The following is a 17717-nucleotide window of genomic DNA, read 5'->3' on the forward strand; positions in this document are numbered from 1 at the left end:
AGATTTGTAGTTAAAATAGAAAATTTAAATTAAATTAAGAAAATATGATTTTTTTTGCACACTATTCTAAAGATATGACTACTGTGTCCACTGTGACCACTAGAATGATTGCATATGTAATGCATAACATGGTATTTTGACACTAATTTCAGGTTTAAGAAATATTGCACCTTCTGCAAATTGAAAATTGCAGCAGGCCATATTGCACTTAATTGCCCAGCCCTAAAGTGCACCGCATCACTGGTACATAGTTGTTGCTGATGCAGTGGTTACTCTTGCAAAATCCCGACTCGTGCAAGCATCTTAGACTAACTAATGTAAACACAGGATGGGACGTTGTAAAAGAGACTGAGCAGAGCACTTCAATACACACATGTAGCTGGTGTTTTCTACTTCTGCATATCCATGCGTTGTCTTAAATGTATTAGTATCTGTATTGTCTCCACACACATCCAGAGGCTTTTTTAAAAACAGAGCAGAGAAGTTGAAGAGAGGGAGATGAACTCAGCAGTTCTTGCAGCTGTGCTGCTCTGGCTACTGAAGCCAACTTTTCCTCTTCGTGTGTTTTGCTGTGCCTGCTTCTTCCTCTTCTTTTATATTTACAATTTAAAATCACATGCACATGCAGCAGTTCTAAAGTTGTTATCGGCAAACACCCCTGACACTTTAATTTTATCAACTCTTGGAGCAATTCTTGTTTATTGTAAGTGGAAAATTTACCATCTGATGAATATTTAGAATTTGCTTTCACATCTAAGAAAAAAAAACATTGCATTTGTGTTCTTGCTGACTTTTCTTTTCATGTCTTTTTTTCAGAACCAGGGCATGATAGGACAGCAGATCAGACAAATAACACCCAATCAGCCCTATACTCCAATGCAGGCATCCCAGGTAAATCTATTTCTGTTTCCTTTTTTGTTTTGCCAATAAATCCATCAGTCATCTGGCATCTACCTCTCCTTCTTAAAAGAGAATTAAACAGGATCCACCTTATTATAACAGCATTATCAGATCGGTCTCCAATAAATCTCCTCTCTTCCGAAAATGCTTGGGTTTCATAAAAAATCCTGACTGGTCATTGATGCAGTGGATTCGTCCTCTTCTGTATTCTTTTACCTATTAACATTTTCTCTTGCCATTTCAGAACATATCTCAGGGCTATACCTCGTACGGTTCACACATGGGGATGCAGCCGCATCCGTCCCAAGGTGGTGGTATAGTTCCCCCTTCCTACGGGAACCAAAACTTCCAGGGCACTCATCCTGGAGCCAACCCTGGAGTGGTGGATCCTCTGAGGCAGATTCAGCAGAGGCCGAGTGGTTACGTTCACCAGCAAGCTCCAGGCTACACACACAACATGCAGAACACACAGAGGTCTGTGTTTTTGTTCCTCAGCTGCTCTATATCACCTGAAAATCACCATAACTAAAAAGAATAGTATGTTGTTGTGTTTTTACACCGCCTCCTGCCCTCATACTTCATTCTCCTGTCCTGTAGGTTTGCTCACCAGCCCCTCCAGCAGAATCCCATCATGCACAGCCTTAGCCACATGGGAGGCCAGGCCGTCCATTCAGGCATGAGGCCCAATCAGATGCTTGCAGAACAACAGCAGCAGCAACAACAGCAGCAACAAGCAGCAGCACAGCAACAGCAGCAGCAGCAGTACCTCAGACAACAGGCGCTCAGAGTAAGTCAGCCAGTCTTCATTTGTTGTTCTGAGAGACCGGGGTTATTCCTCATATAGACTTAGGCCCGTTTTAAACACTGCTTTCCTAACTCTTACAGCAGCAGCAGCAGGCCCAACAAGTTCAACAGCAGCAGCAGCAACAACAACAACAACAGCAGCAGCAGCAACAGCAGGTCCCGCAGCAGCAGGTTCCTCCTCAGCAGCAGGTTCCACAGCAGCAGCAACAGCAGCAGGTGTCAGCGGTTCAACCACCGGGACAGGCTCAGAACCAGGGCCTGGGAATGCAGCCACTGCCCCCTCAGCAAGTAAGTACAGGACGAGTAGGCCAGCTGGTACTCAGGAAAGGAGGTGTCTCTGCACAGATAGGTTTATCAGTTGTGTTGACTTTTATTTAAGGAAGTGCTAATGTAGCAGTTGTATCAGTTCTCTTTAGACGTAAGATAAACAAATCTTGAACAGTTTTTGCTCCAACAGAATGTTAAATCTGAGAACTAGGGATGTACAGATGCATCCGTCATTGGCAAATAATGTGGGCATGAACCGATGTTAGTTGTGGCTGTTTATCCTTTTTTTTTCATATCAATTTAATGCTGGCATGTAGCACACCTAGTGGCTAAATCCAACAAGAGATTTATTATTGCACAAATTCTGATCCTTGCCACCAAAAGAATTATCGAAATCCATGTCAGTCGTTGGCTAAATTGTTATTTTAAACATCAGTATCGTTGGCCTTGGTTTTCACAATTGGTGCATCTCTAATGACAGCAGAGAGATGCTGGGCCTCTCTTTTTGAAGATATAGTTGGAGTATTCCTCTAAAGTTGTTAAAACAGACTTATCTTAGTATGGTGAGCTACACCAGGGATTAATCCTGAAGCTACTGTTTAGCTAGAAAACATGGGAAGAATTGCGTCGCGCATCTATTTCCTATTTCCAGGACAGGTGTGTTGGAGGGCAGGGTGTCCAGCAAATACTTAAAAGAAAACTTCACTGTCCAACTTGCAAATAAGGGGAACTTTTCAACATTTGGGTACTAGGCCTTCATCAAGCAAACAGCTCCATCCTCTCCAATCCTAAATTCTGGGGGTATTCTCTGATAAATCCAACTCTTTTGAGCCTTGTCATCTTGGAGAACAGAGTTCACTCCCAGACTGTGGAGATATGAAATTGCCATTGGTTGCAGAATCTCTTCATTGAGACTGGCAATCAGGCACCTGGTTGTCAGCACCTGGGGGTACCAGATGCTCAAAACAAGAGTCAGTAAAAATGGCCAAATAAGCTGTTTGGCATTGGCAGATTTGGCAAAATTTTCATGGGCACAACCCTCATACTCAGCTTTGCTGCTCATCCCACAAATGCATGTTCCTTACAAATGTGGCACCATCTAAAAGGGTAATAAACAAGCTTTCCAACAACATAAGATTTATTTCCTAGAAGCATTGTTACAGTAAAGAAATAGCCTACCAAACATGAGTTTTATTACTTTTTGTGCAAAGTTTATAACATAGCAATCAAATCCTGACTAAAAGGAAACTAGATAGAACGGTCCTAGTTGGTGCTGACACTGACGATGCATAACACTCCTACTATGCCAACATTTTCTCTCCCATTTTAACAATATATTAGATCAGTTTATCCAACAGGTCACTTTCCCTCTCCTGGAGAAAATCTCTTACTTGATTCAGCAGTTAGGTGTATGAGATGCCAGCATCAAATTGACAGGACAAAACAGATAAACATTGTCATATCATTTGGCATGATGGACAGTGTTTGTAAACAGGGCTGATATCAATTCTAATGTTAAACCGATGCATCTGTACACCCCTGATTAAATTCCTCCATTACTGTTGCTTATCAGAGACCAAGGATGCCAGGTCAAGGTGTCCAGATAAATTACTGACATCTTTTGCAATTTATTAATGCTGAAAATGTCATATCAAGTACTAGTCATGACCATAAATCACCTTTCAGTTTTAAACTTCCCAACAATCATGACAGCAAACTTCAAGGATGGAATTATTTGATTAAAGGTGACAAATTTTACCACTTTAAGACAAGTTTATATTGGTCTAAGAGGTCCCTGAAACATGCCTGTAAAATTTGTTGCTAAAAACACTCCAGTATTAGATTTTTGCATGTCTAAAAAACCCGTTTCAGCTCTGCTCAGAACGAGCGGTTTCTGTGTCTGTAGCTTTAAATGTTCATGAGCTGTCTGACTCCACCCCTCTCTGAAAATGGGTGTAGCATCCCAGTTGAAATGGGCCCTGAGTTTTCCTTAGACTCAGCTTATCATGACAAAACTCTTGTGTGAATGCTTTCAAACTTAATAGCAAGGACGACCATTTTCATCTCTCATAAAATGAGATTGGTGTACTCACTGTGTGTTTCTCTCCTAAAGTTCCCACGACAGGGGATGCAGCAAACTCAACAGCAGCAGCAGACGGCAGCTCTGGTCAGACAGCTGCAACAACAACTTTCAAGTAAGTCAGAATCATATTCAGTTTTCAGTCTTGAATGCATGTTCCTGAAGCCTCCATTCTTACTGTAATAAAAGAAAAAATCTTGTCTATAATGAAACTTTTCCCACTCTTTTTAGGTACACAACCAGGACAGGGCACCAATCCATATTACTGATCATGCTTGTTCTTAGTAGTGTGTGGAGGAAAGGCTCTAGTCATGTGGAAAGTTCCAGCTCTACTGATGATATTTCCAGTCAGATGTATGCTGTCAGAGGCACAAAGGACACCCACACTGATGAACAAACTCTCATCTCGACCACTGTGGCAGCGACCAGAAACTATCCTGACTTCAGCTGTGTAATTATGGATTATCAATGAGGGATCCTGCTCTGAAGTAAACAGATAATGGTTAATAATGGAAAAGTCTATGTAAAAAAGTACCAGAAATTATAAGAATAATGCAATTTTTTTATTTTATTTCAATTTGTACAATTTTTTCAGTTTCGTGTATTTCTCATTAAAAACTCATGTCAGTTTTTATGTCTTGTGCTTGTGTTATCTCCCTGTATACTTTACTATAAAACTCTATGAATATGTCACGATAAAGATAATATTAAAGGTTTTTAATTATCAAATAGGGCTGCTATCCACAAAATTCATATAAATCAATTTTAAACGAGAAAGTCAAAATCAACTTAAACTAAATCACAATTTCTGCATCAGGTGTGTCAATCCTGCCTTCATCCTGCACGGATTCTGACAATCCATGTTAAATATTCAGATTATCAGACAGTGTGTTTAATTAAAGGCAATATTGATATGATCACTTCAGCACTACCCTGATTAAGTTTCCTCTCTGAATGAAGAAAATTCTAAAATAACCACATCCCCATCATGCATAATGGTGCCACACATGAATAAAAAGCAGCTGGGAGACTGACTGATTTAACTCCTGGTTATGGCTTAGTAATGTCAGAGTAATTTATCATCCTTATTTTAAATTCATACAGAAGTTGAATTGTTTTCTCATCACTGGAAATTTTTACTCTTCTTTATGTCATGCTATTCCTTATCATTAGATGTTTAATGCAATAAGGCCAATTTGCTCAGAAAGGTTTTTTCTCCCCCAAATAACTGCATAATGTCTCAGCATCTCTGCACATCCCTGCATATGTGAGGTGATTAGCTAACAACACAAAAAGAGGAGTATGAAAAGGAACCCTGCATGATCAGACAGGTTCATCTTGTTGGATATATATTTGCATCTCTCCAATGTATATTGAACAAAAAAACTCCATAGATATCTGCATTTTGTGTAAATTTGAGCTCATAAACTCACCAAGGGGCCGCCATGTTTTGGTCTGTGCTTGTAGTGTGACGTCACTCAGCCGCAGCACTCCTTACCATTCCTATGAAGTAACTGTTTTGCAGATGGTTTTGCTGCTTGCAGCTGTTGCTGCCATAACAGCTTTCATACCAGACAAGAGTTTGCTGCGTGGTTTTGTCTCCCTGCTGTCAAAACCCTTCATTCCTCCTATGTTTTACCTCAATAATGTGGAAGTGTACCGGTTGCTTTTCAAAATACAAAGAAGGGAGGTTCTCCAAAGAAATGCTAAAGTGGGCTTTTACTTTGAAAAGTGCAAAGCTGAAGTGTTTTTGTGCTGTGTTTAGCTTTACCTGCATTTTGAACCGTGTGGTAACAGAAAGCTTCATAAATAGTAGAAGTTTGGGGAACAACTTTATCAAACAGACATATTTATCTTGTGGCCTTCATCTGGTCCATCAAGAAACAGATTTCAAACATTTTACGGATATGGACTTAAATATTTTCTACAACAAGGAAAAATATGGCTCTGTATTTATCATATCAATAACAGCTTGTGGTGCAAGGAAAAACGGGATACCTCCAATCTTGGAATTCTCAGTGCGAGACGTACAGCGTCCCTGAGGTGCAGCCCTAACACTGGCTGTCAGTCTGAAACAGCAGTTACTGCATAGGAGTGGTGAGGAGTGCTGTGGCACTGTGACATCACACTACCAGTGTGGAGCAAAACATGGCGGCCTTCTGATGAGTTTATAAACTCAAAATACTCAAAATTTATATATCTAGTGAGTTTTTTAGTTCAATATACATATGAGATAAAAATATCTATCCAACAAGATGAACTTGTCTGATCATGCAGGATTCCTTATAACAAAGCATCACATGGCTCATCTGCTGTGTGATGCTGGCTACCTATAGACAGACCCATATTCAGACATGTTTATGGAGCACCAGCAACTACAGCTGACAAAACAGCAATGTCTCAGAGAATGATTCTAACAGCAACGTGTGGCATATCGCCTGTATTATACTGTTCAATATGAGCACAGAGAAGTGCTTAAAAGAGAGTTTACTTTGACCAGGGATTGTGGAGCAGGTGTATCATCACATCCAAATATGATTCCTTGTTTCCATGCAGTGTTTCAACAAAGTCCAGTTGTTTTCCAGCTCTGTCACTTACTTACAGAGCCTTACTTATGTGCTCATAGGAAATAGAGTGCATTTGATGTCTTTCCCAGCCCTGACCTCTGAGGTAAATGACTGCAGCAGAAGTCCCTGAATGATGGCTTGGCTCAACATTTTGGAATTACAGAAAATCGGCACATATCTATTATTTTTTCATTGTACCAGTTTTTAACCAGTACACCCGAGAAGTGTGCTCATTTGAAGAGCCCAAATCAGTCAGCACACACATCACTGGGACTATGAAACTGAGGCTGCTGAAAGGTATTCAGCCAGCGTCTATCAGCTGATAAATTGGTTGTTAATATCTGCTTACAGATTGTAAGTTTCTTTCAATTGCACATCCCTTACAGCCACTGTATCTGCTCTAAATAGCAGCAGAATATTTTTATCCTTGGTGATTCTGTGATTATGCCAATAATTTCATGCATTCCTAGATACTGGATGATAAAAACAAAACTATCAAAGCTAAGATTCCAGCTAGAGCCCTCAGTTTCCACAAGAAAAAGTGACAACAGACAGAAGACCTTTTACTTATTTATTAAGTGTGCAGTGAACCGAAAATCCTCATTTTGATTTTGCTGCCTTTTTTGTTGTCTTTGGTTTTTGTTTATCTACTTTCAGACTTTCCAAACGATTAAAAAGCACCCCAGAGTCAGTTCCTAGTGCTCTTCCTTCAAACGGACAGTCCTTTCCCTGAAACTTGGGCAGGAAGTTGGTATTTGCCCAGCTCCTTTCATCAGGTTGCACTCCGAGTCTGGACAGCAGTTTGTTTGAAATCTCTGGCACTACTGGTTGGAGGAGCGTGCCATAAATCCTCAAACACTCAAGTGTGACATGGATAACGGTGTCCAGCCAGCGCTGGTCTTCACTGTCCCTCCGATCCAGCTTCCAGGGTTTGTGGCGTTGAACAAACCCGTTGGTTTGCCTCACACAGGCGCTGATGGCCTCCAGAGCTCTGTGCACATGCATGCTCTCAAAATGCTGCTCCACAACGGCAGGGAGATTATTTACTGCATGCAACATGTTGTAATCTACGGCCACAGCCCTGCCCCCCTGATCTCTGGGGAAGGACTCAGGGCAGAAAGAGGGGTAGATCTGACCTGGGTTAAGAGCTGGAGCTGTGCAGCGGTTGAGCAGACCACCAAGAGCGTCAGCGAGTTCAGCATTGAGCAGCTTGATGACTTTATCATTGGTGTAATCACAGTCTGCATCCGGGATGCCCTGACGCAGAAGAAAGTACCTCATCCCATCAGTCGTAAACATCTGAGAGCGATCAAGAGGATCTATCACGTTACCCAGACTTTTAGACATCTTCTTTCCTTCAACTGTCCAATGAGAATGCACGTAGATCGTCTTGGGCAATGGCAGCCCAGCGCCGAGAAGAAAAGACGGCCAGTAAATGGCATGGAATTTTAAGATGTCCTTTCCAACAAGGTGATGGGCCACATTCCACCATTTGTCATGTTCTTTTGGATAACCAGCGACTGTGAGGTAGTTCACCAGAGCATCCAGCCACACATAGATGGTTTGTTCAGGGTCACCAGGGACTGGGATGCCCCACTGAAGGCGGCTTCTCTGACGGGACACGGAGAGGTCTGGAAGGTCCTCCTGCAGCCACTGGAGAACAGCGTGGTAGAATCGCTCAGGTTGTACGGCACCAGGGTTTCCTTTGAGCCAGCTGAGCAGCTGAGACTGAAAAGCAGACAGACGGAACATGTAGTTGTCCTCTTTCATCCACTCCACCTGGGTAAAAAGAGCGGGAAGAACATTAACAGTGTATTCCTGATGTGACTAAGCTTAAGGCTCAGTCTCATGCCAAACTTTTACCCCTAACCTTAAATGACCCCCTTGCCCCTTGAAGCAGAGTTTAAAGGGATAGTGGTGAAATCTCTGAGCCCCCCCCCCAGTATTTGACAACAGTCCTTCAGTGTTGTAAAGAATGAAAATTTTATTGACATCTCCACTAAAGCCCCACTGCTTCAATCCTACACTCTCTCTTATTACCTTGTGGCCACTCTCCAGTGACACCTTGATCTCCTTCCCTGACGAGTCCAAAGCATCTCCCACCTGTGACGCTGTGAGGAAGCTTTCATCTTGGGTGGAGTACCAGCCCTCATAACTCCCTTTGTAGATGAGCCCTTTGTTCCAGAGAACTGACCAGAAATGCTCCACGGCCTCCCGGTGTCTCTTCTCTGTGGTTCTTATGAAGTCTGTGTGCGATATGCTGCAGCTGCTGAAGAGGTGTTGGAATCTCTGAGAGACATCGGTGCAGAACGTCAGGGGATCTTTTCCTGCAGCTTCAGCAGCCTGTTGAATTTTCAAGCCATGTTCATCTGTACCTGAAATGGGATGATATGAATTATTCTGTGTATAATCAATAAGAACGTGACAAAAGGCCCAATCAACATTTCCCATGACCAAAGACGGCACCTTTGAATTCTGTTAACATCTTAACTACAATCCAAAATGAAAAGATTGTTGTTTTGGCCTCGTCGACAACAAATTGCAGATCTTTATAGTTTAGGATGAGACTTCAGTGACCCCCCGGGGGGAATTCTGGCATTGCAGCAACACAGAACAAAAAAGACAGCAATCACAATAAAAGTAAATTGATATAAGGGTAGTAACATAAATATAATAGCTTAAGAGGTAAAGGAGATTCTTCTGTGATGATCAGTAAATTATGATCTTTTTCTCAAGATTTCAACTTATAAACCTCTGTTCCTTGTACAAAAGAGCTGGTTCTCCCAAGATATAGAAATGGCCAAATCTCCAAATCTGATGTGTTTTTTTGCAAACTGCATCCACCTGAGTCTCAAAAGTAAGTGTGTCATAATAGACTGGTTGTTGATAACAACATGAGAAATGACAGAAGGATTGTTCCTAAAATCTGCCACTATTTCTTTTGTCTTTGACACTTTGATATCGAGGCAGGAAGACCTGCACCAGTCCACAAAATCTGATACAGCTGGGCCAGGGTCAGGATCATCAGTGCTAAATTCAACATAAGATAAAAATTAAAACATTATTCATCTATGACACAAGAATTCCCCTCAGGATCAATCAACTTTGATTTTGTATTGAATTTTTTTTGCTCTAAATCATAAAAACAGTAGTTTTTTGGCTCCTTTGAGATTATTTACAACTTATTATATTAACCTCCTTAGACCCTAGCTTTTTTAAATGTATTTTTAGTTTCTCCCACTTATTTGGGATTAATAGGACCTGATCATTTTTAAAAGCTCAGCCTTGTCTTTGACCAGGAATTAGTTTTTAACAAAAACAATGTCCATTTATCTCCTGAAGGTTCTGTTTCTGCAGAAAATACAGCACTGGATCAGTTCTAGAGCAGATGTTTTGGCTGTGAGTCTGTTGTTGGGGGTCTTCAGTCAATAAGACATGGTGTAAGCTATTGCAAGAGAGAACGAGGACTCTTTTTTTCTAGTTATTCTGATGATGGACCACAAGGACTTGTTCAGGCCAATTTTGAGCAAAATTTCCACTAAAGTTCTGAGTTTCTTGATAAATTTCCTTTCCAAAATCAATTCACATTCCCTGAAATTGAAAAGATATTACCTAACATCTCAAAGAAAAATTCAAAATATCACATAAGGCTACCCCAGTTGTTTTTTCTAATATTCAATAAATATTTCAGTAAAACTTTATCATAAAGCCTGAACGTTTCAATACAAATTTTCCAAATAAAATCCATAAAAATTCCCTGACATTTCTAGCGAATTCCCCACAATTTTAAAGCAAATGCTGCCTGAAGCTGGAGTTGAAATGCATGGACATCCCTGTGCAATAAAGGACTATTATTACATCAGAGTTCCTCCGATTTCCAGTTTTGACTGCTGTTTCTACTATGGACTTTATTTGCAAGTAAACTGTCAAGTCATCTTTTCTTCTTTTTGCAAATTACTTAATTTCCATGAAAATTCTTCACCCCCTCGCCCCAATTTCCAATCAAATTGCAAAGAAAATGTCTTAAAATTTTGAAATTAATTCTCCTAAACATCAAAACTATTTTCAAAAATTCCCAAGAAAATGCAAAAATAAAATAAAAACATACAAAAATCTAAGTAAATCTCCCTCAGATCTTTCACTATACAAACACATCCCCCAAGTTTTCTTGAAAATACTTAAAAATTTTTGAGGCAAATTATTACCCCAGAACTTCAAATAAAACTATCCAAATATGCAAGCATGTCCCCAAAATTTTCATGAAATTACTTGAAAATTTCAAAGCAAATTGTCACAACATTTTAAGCTTATTACTTAAACTTCAGTGGACATTCTGGACAAATATCTGAATTTTGAACAGCAAAAATTATTACTGTTGTAGGAGGGACACAACATATTGTCCTTATACGTGCTTACAGGTACCGAGGACGTTAACTAAAATAAGACTGTACAGACTTGTGCTGTGACTAAACCTAAGTTTATGCATTCTGTAAATCTAACAGTTGCACATACACAAACATGTAAATTGATAAATAAACAAAGGACTTACCTGTTGCAAACTTTGAGTGGAAGCCCTTCAGTAGTTTGTATCTGTGAAAGCAGTCAGCTATCACAGCTGAATACAGGTGTCCTAAATGAGGTGAGGCATTGACATAGAAGATGGGAGTAGTGATGTAGTAATTGCTGTCGTCTCTGCAGACATGTGAGCTTCTGCAGCCTAACACAGAGATCCTCTTCTGAGTCAATACAACTGGAACCGGAGAGAAAAAGGAGCCGTGAAATGCTCTACAGCCTCTGGCAACGGACAGCAGAGGGGTCCTCATGTCTGCAGATCAGTCGATATCAACACTGAGGTTCAAACAGAGTCTGTTAATGTAGGAGAGGTGTGGAAAGTGCTAGCGACTCATTCAGCAAAGTTAAAGATTTCCAGGCGAAGATACGCAACCACACCTGGGAAGAACAACATATCTTACAGTTATGCTAATAAAAATCCACAATTTAACAGACAGGAATCAACTTAATCGTCCCATTTTCCCCTCAACCAGCATGTGTTTCCTCACTTTTCAAGGTTAGCGTTTCTTCCGGGTTGACGTAACCAATCAGGATGCTCCATAGTGCACAACTGAGAGCGATAACCAATCAAATTTAGAGGACACTTCCCCGCAGTCTTATCAGCTTATTTTTGGTTTTTGGCTGATGGACTGCATACCCACACATACGGCATAAGACGGAAACTACAGGGAAATTAAGTAATCAATTCACCCTGAAAAATCCAAAAAAACATTTGTCTTTTTTCAGATTCATTTTAAATCAACGACGATGTTTTTTCCTCTCACTGTCAAGCAAAAAACAAACAAAACAAAACAAAACAAAACAAAACAAAACAAAAAAACGATCGGGACTCGTCATAAAGTTTTACACTTTATATTTAAAGACAATATTAGCAGCAAACGTCTCAGTCTCCAGTCTCATCATTGTCACCAGAACGGTGTTAGTATACCCACCCATCCCCCCCCAAAAAAATACAAAAAAATAAAGAAGGGATTTTTCAAAAATTGTTATTTCAAGGATATTTACGTATCAACATATGATGAAGTTTTCATTTCAAGAGTTAGACATTCTAAAAATGTTGCCAACTTCCATGAAAAATTAAAATCCACAAACATGACATATATCAAGCCAAAAATGAACATTTCTACACACAATACATGTGTATCTGTATACATTTTGCCCACTAATCAATGCCCAAGTTTAAAATAATTTTGTACTTAAGTAAACAAAGAACAATATGGCATTACATTGCAAGACTGTCAGATATTCCCAAATAGTGCTGATTAAACACATTACGAGGCGTAAGTGAACCAAGATCAGGCTAAATGCATAAAAACACATAATTATGCATTTTTTTTTCTCATTTTTGCTTTCTTATTTTACATTATTTTATTAACATAATTGAAAGGAGAATTACATTTAATGGAGTGCATTTTTATAGAATGAATTATAACCAGAAAGTAAAAATATAGAGGTTTTTTACCTTTTGAAGAACGACATAAAATGCAGAAAATTTATTTATAAAAATACTTACCAATCAGAGTGATTTCCGTACAAAATATGGCTGTTTGGGTGCTATCACGTGACAAAAAATAGCGATAAACCGGGACTCTCGAGGCATTAATAGTAACTGATTAAAATCACTATTATTATGTGTTTAAAAAGAATCACACTACACTTAACCGAACATTATTTGAATTTAAGTTTCGGTTCTTTCTACAGTCCATGGTTTCGTACAGTCCTTACCGTTTCCTTGGAAACTACCAGGAAGTGCCGTTGTGACAGCCAGCCAATCAGACGTGCTGCAGTCAGTCAGCGACGACGAATGGGCTTGACGTGACTACGGAGGTAAAACATTTACAAACTGTAGCGTTAAGCGGCAGCTTAAAACTGTTTTGAATAAATAAGCCATGGAGAATTCATAGACGTAGTTATTTACAGTTTTATTTTGTATCTGTAGCTTTCTTGAAGACCAGTATCAAGCTTGTAGCGGTACTACCAGTCCGCCTATCATGTGATGTTAAACATGGGGCGCGTGTGGCTTGACTCCACCCGAAAGTTAAAGTTAAGTTAAAGCCGTCTTTGCAGCTTCTTTATTTGGTTATATCTGCTGTTACAGATGGAGGTAGGCCGTACAGACTTCTACATCGGCCTCACATTGGCCGTGAGCTCCAGCGCCTTTATCGGTGGAAGTTTCATCTTAAAGAAGAAAGGTCTGCTGAGACTGGCGAGCAAGGGTTCGATGAGAGCAGGTACTGTAAATAAACGATTGACTCAAATGAAACCAGCACTTTCGCCAAAGCTATTAGTAGAGCTCAGACATATATCAGGGAAAAGTTTAATTTCCCAATGTTAATATTCTATTGTACATATAGGCCTTTAAGATTCAAATATTTTCAAAACTTTAAAATAAGGCTGTTAATAGAAATGTCCATTTTGTGTTAGCATCAAGCTAACATACACAGATCTACAATCCAACTCTTAGATTCTTTGAATATTCTGATGCATGACTAGTTTTCATTTGTAATGTAATGTAATCCTTTAGCAATTATCTGCCAATTATAACAGCAAGGCAGTCATTAAAAATAAGCTTTAAAATGTGTAAGCAGTTAGAAAACATATATCTAACTGTAGTACACAATCTGCAGAAATGCCACTGACAGTGTTATTTTGTGTGTCATGTAAAGTATTTTACAGATTACTTTTTTTTAACTTAATTTTTTTTGTAAAGCAAGCCAAAGCCACTTATTTATAGTGATACAGGCCTGTCTGTAACTGTTTTGTTTTTGTGCACCACTCAGGCCAAGGGGGGTATGCTTACCTGAAGGAATGGCTGTGGTGGGCAGGACTTATATCAAGTGAGTATTGTCATTCTACATCATTAATTTGATGCATATGGATGGCTGTTTTTTTTTATTCCACTTGGTTATGCAGCTCACATGCCATACCAAGAAACATTGTGGTCTTTGTTTCCAAGAGGGAAATGTGTCTCTTGTGGGTTTGGTATTTATGCTGGTGACACTGCTGTAGGTGCAGCACCCACACCACATCTTTGAAGAATGCATTCCTGCAGAGTCCACATTTGCAAATGGGGGTTAAGAGGATCATTTTACCATTGTTTAATCAGCTGCTAAACAAATATACTGATGTACACTGATAGTCTTTTTTGTTTTTTTTTCTTAGTGGGAGCTGGAGAGGCTGCGAACTTCGCTGCTTATGCATTTGCACCAGCCACACTGGTGACTCCTCTTGGAGCACTGAGTGTATTAGTAAGGTAATTTTCTTGTCCTGAGTTGATTTATTTATTTTTAAAATCTCTGATTATGTTATCAAAGCATTCACTTGAGCCAAACATCAGCTTGGAGTGATATAGATACTATGCCTCCCCTGTTTAATGTCAGTCCGTTCAGATCAAGTTTTTTTGACTGGTAAGTGGCATACAGTTATTATGAATTAGACTACAACAGCACTTAGATGTATACAACACACACTGCCTGACTTCATACCATACTTAAGACATAACTTATGCATCACTGGTGCAACAGGCTGCAGGTATACATCGTCTTGTGGATATAAATACTCACAAGAACCTTACTTAGACATGTTTCTGAGAAGCTCAACTAGAAAGTGAATTTCACTTTCCCCCTTCCTCATTTTTCCCCTTCCAGTGCCATACTCTCCTCTTACTTTTTGAATGAAAGGCTGAATGTGCACGGGAAGATTGGTTGTTTGCTTTGCATCATGGGATCGACAGTGATGGTGATCCACGCCCCACAGGAGGAGGAGGTTGCTTCCCTCACTGCCATGGCTGAAAAGCTCAAAGATCCAGGTAGGATTAGCTTTTCATAAACTTAGCACAAAAAGTAAGGAAATTTGTGGTAGATTATTTCTTTGTTGTAACAATACTTCTTGGCAATAAATCTTATACCGTTGGAAAGCCTGTTAATTACCCTTTTAAATGGTGCCACATTTGTATGGAACATGCATTTTTGGGATGAGCTGTATGTGGGTTGCGTCCATGAAAAATTTGCCAAATCTTCTGTGCCAATGCCAAACAGCTTACTTTGTGTTGCTATTCATTCTTGTTTGAGCTTCTGGCACCCCCAGGTGCTGCCAATCGGGTGCCTGATTGGACAGGGGTTATGTGGAGGATTATATTTTGCATTTAAGTATATTGTGTTTTGCACCTTAACATATTACACTCATAAGGCTGTCCTCAGCCTTTGGCTCAGCCCTGGAGAAGGATGCTGGAAAGTTTCTAAAAGGCATTGTTAATTGGACCAGAAAGAGTGATTAATGTCGGGCTTGGAACAGTGTCTGGACTCAGACATTGTTTAGTTCCAGTAAGTGTTTGTTAAAGGAGTGTTGAATAGCTATCAGGAAGTGTGTGTGTTGTACACTTAGGAGTGTGTAGCTACACTTTGGCTCAGAGATATAAAAAGCCTGTGACCAGAGAGGTTGGGGGTTTCACTTGTGTACCATTGTCCTGCAATAAACATGACGTCAAGGCTGCATTCAACTCATTCTGTCTCCTGACTCGTCTTTTAATATAGTAGCTGTTGCTTGCTACAACAGTTGGCACCTGATTGGCAGCACCTGTGAGCATGGTACAGTGGTCAGTAGGTGTCTGCTCCAAGAATTGGCATGCCAAGTTTGACTGATCTGGATAGGGCCCGTGTGGTATGGCAACTTCAGGGAGATTTGGCAAATTTTTCATGGGCACAACCCACATACTCAGCTCTGCTGCTCATCCCACAAATGCATGTTACTTACAAATGTGACTCAATTTAAAAGGGAAATAAACAGGCTTTCCAACGGAATAAGATTTATTGCCAAGAAGCATTGTTACAACAATGAAATATTCTACCAAACACAAATTTCCTTACTTTTGTGCTAAGTGTACATGTGATGTAATTAACCATGCTGCGGAAACTAAATCCCACACAGGGGTTGGATGGATGTTTTTCAGGTTACTAACTCCTTCTCGAATGCTTCCACTAGGTTTCATTGTGTTTGCTGTGTGCGTTGTGGGAAGCAGCCTGGTTCTTATCTTTGCTGTGGCGCCGCGGTTTGGACAGAAGAATGTCCTGGTCTACATCCTGATCTGCTCTGTGATTGGCTCCCTCTCTGTGTCTTGTGTCAAGGGCCTGGGCATTGGCATTAAGGAGCTGTTTGCTGGGACAGCAGTGCTGAAGGAACCCCTGTTCTGGTCCTTAGTCATCTGCCTGATAATCTGCGTCAGCGTTCAGATCAGTTACCTGAACAAAGCTCTCGACATCTATAACACCTCCTTAGTCACTCCCATCTACTACGTCTTCTTCACTACCTCCGTTATGGCCTGCTCAGCCATCCTCTTCAAGGAATGGTTGAGTATGACCACTGATGGAATAGTGGGAACGATAAGTGGGTTTCTCACCATTATTTTGGGGATCTTCCTCCTCCACGCCTTCAAGGACATCACATTTAACTGGGATTCCCTTCCATTCTACCTCAGGAAAGGTCCACAGGGCTTTCCGTGGGGTAACCAGCCTTACGTCGCTGTCCCCACTTTGGACACCCAATCAGAGGACGAGATCAAGCTATCGAGAGACGGAGGCTCGAAGGGTGGTTGGGCAACACATCAGAGAGCTTCCTGAGAACCAAATGTCTTGTTACTAGAAAAAAATGTGATTGCAATTCTGAAGCCTTAAGGCACATGATAGCTTTACAAAGTGGCAAGTTATTTCATTTAAAGTCCCTGTAAAGTGAAATCCAAAATTTGTGTCTTAACACAGTAGATATGTTGGGATGAGGGTGCTGTAAACAACTGAAAGCACTGAGCTCTGTGTGTGGCTAAATTTTGGATTAAGAAAAATGTTCACCTCTTTCCTGGCTTGGTTTAATTTTCACAGGGCATATATAGGAGCCCATGACATCACCAGCTGTTATGGGGAATAGCCCCGCCCCCTAACGCTACAACAATGTAAAATCACAGAGTAGTTCATCTCAGTACAGTCTGTTGTTAGCTGATATCACTGCCTTCATTGAAAGTTGTACATGTAAATTTCCCTGTCAGCCACAGTGTCCGAGGGGTCATTAAAGGTCACATATTTTACCCTGTTAAGACAAGTTTATATTGGTCTCAGAGGCCCCCAAAACATGCCTGTGAAGTTTGTTGTGGAAAACCACTCCAGTATTAGATTTTTGCATGTCTAAAAACCTCTGTTTCAGCCCTGCTCAGAACGAGCTGTTTGTGTGTCTGTTGCTTTAAATCTTACTGAGCTGTCTGACTCCACCCCTCTCAGGAAATGAATGTGACTAAATGGATGTGGTTCTCCTGATACTCCTCTTAGAGGAGGGGGGAACTTTCTTCCAAGCAGGGAGGTCCAACCAAACCTGGGGGCGTGGCTAACTCCCCACATGACATCATGAGGGGAAAATCTGAAAATGGCTTGTTCCAGCACAGCTAGTTAAGGATTTTTCAGATTCTTGGGGGATTGAGGACAAGCTAGGGGCACATATTTTTTTAAGAAAAACCAGAAAAAGTTTAATTTGCACAACATGTGGCC

General features: G+C 40.4%; 3 protein-coding genes across 5 annotated transcripts in view; 2 read left to right on the forward strand and 1 right to left on the reverse strand.

The window, feature by feature from the left end:
• Positions 1-4683, forward strand: part of med12 (mediator complex subunit 12) — a 46011-nt gene extending 41328 nt beyond the window's left edge. For all 3 annotated transcript variants that reach the window (XM_041797442.1, XM_041797444.1, XM_041797443.1), the window contains exons 38-43: positions 817-891; positions 1145-1374; positions 1498-1687; positions 1786-1992; positions 4085-4166; positions 4283-4683. In XM_041797442.1, coding sequence (XP_041653376.1) covers positions 817-891; positions 1145-1374; positions 1498-1687; positions 1786-1992; positions 4085-4166; positions 4283-4320 — 822 coding nt within the window. In that variant the 3' untranslated portion in view covers positions 4321-4683. The remainder of the gene's footprint in view (positions 1-816; positions 892-1144; positions 1375-1497; positions 1688-1785; positions 1993-4084; positions 4167-4282) is intronic.
• A 2492-nt stretch (positions 4684-7175) lies between these two features.
• On the reverse strand, positions 7176-11729 carry mars2 (methionyl-tRNA synthetase 2, mitochondrial). Its single transcript, XM_041796943.1, has 4 exons — positions 11679-11729; positions 11168-11568; positions 8659-8993; positions 7176-8397 (listed from the first exon to the last, which is right to left on the reverse strand). The coding sequence occupies exons 2-4, from the start codon at positions 11439-11441 to the stop codon at positions 7219-7221; spliced, it is 1788 nt and encodes a 595-aa protein (XP_041652877.1). The 5' UTR covers positions 11442-11568; positions 11679-11729; the 3' UTR covers positions 7176-7218.
• An 882-nt stretch (positions 11730-12611) lies between these two features.
• zgc:101583 (uncharacterized protein LOC494104 homolog) lies at positions 12612-17368 on the forward strand. The gene is made up of 7 exons (XM_041798152.1): positions 12612-12629; positions 12955-13017; positions 13289-13421; positions 13971-14027; positions 14353-14443; positions 14838-14998; positions 16171-17368. Exons 1-7 carry the CDS (start codon positions 12612-12614, stop codon positions 16803-16805), a joined length of 1158 nt encoding a protein of 385 aa, XP_041654086.1. The 3' UTR covers positions 16806-17368.
• The last annotated feature ends 349 nt before the right edge of the window (positions 17369-17717 follow it).

The sequence above is a fragment of the Cheilinus undulatus genome, linkage group 10 (genome assembly GCF_018320785.1).
Source record: "Cheilinus undulatus linkage group 10, ASM1832078v1, whole genome shotgun sequence".
Taxonomy (NCBI): domain Eukaryota; kingdom Metazoa; phylum Chordata; class Actinopteri; order Labriformes; family Labridae; genus Cheilinus; species Cheilinus undulatus.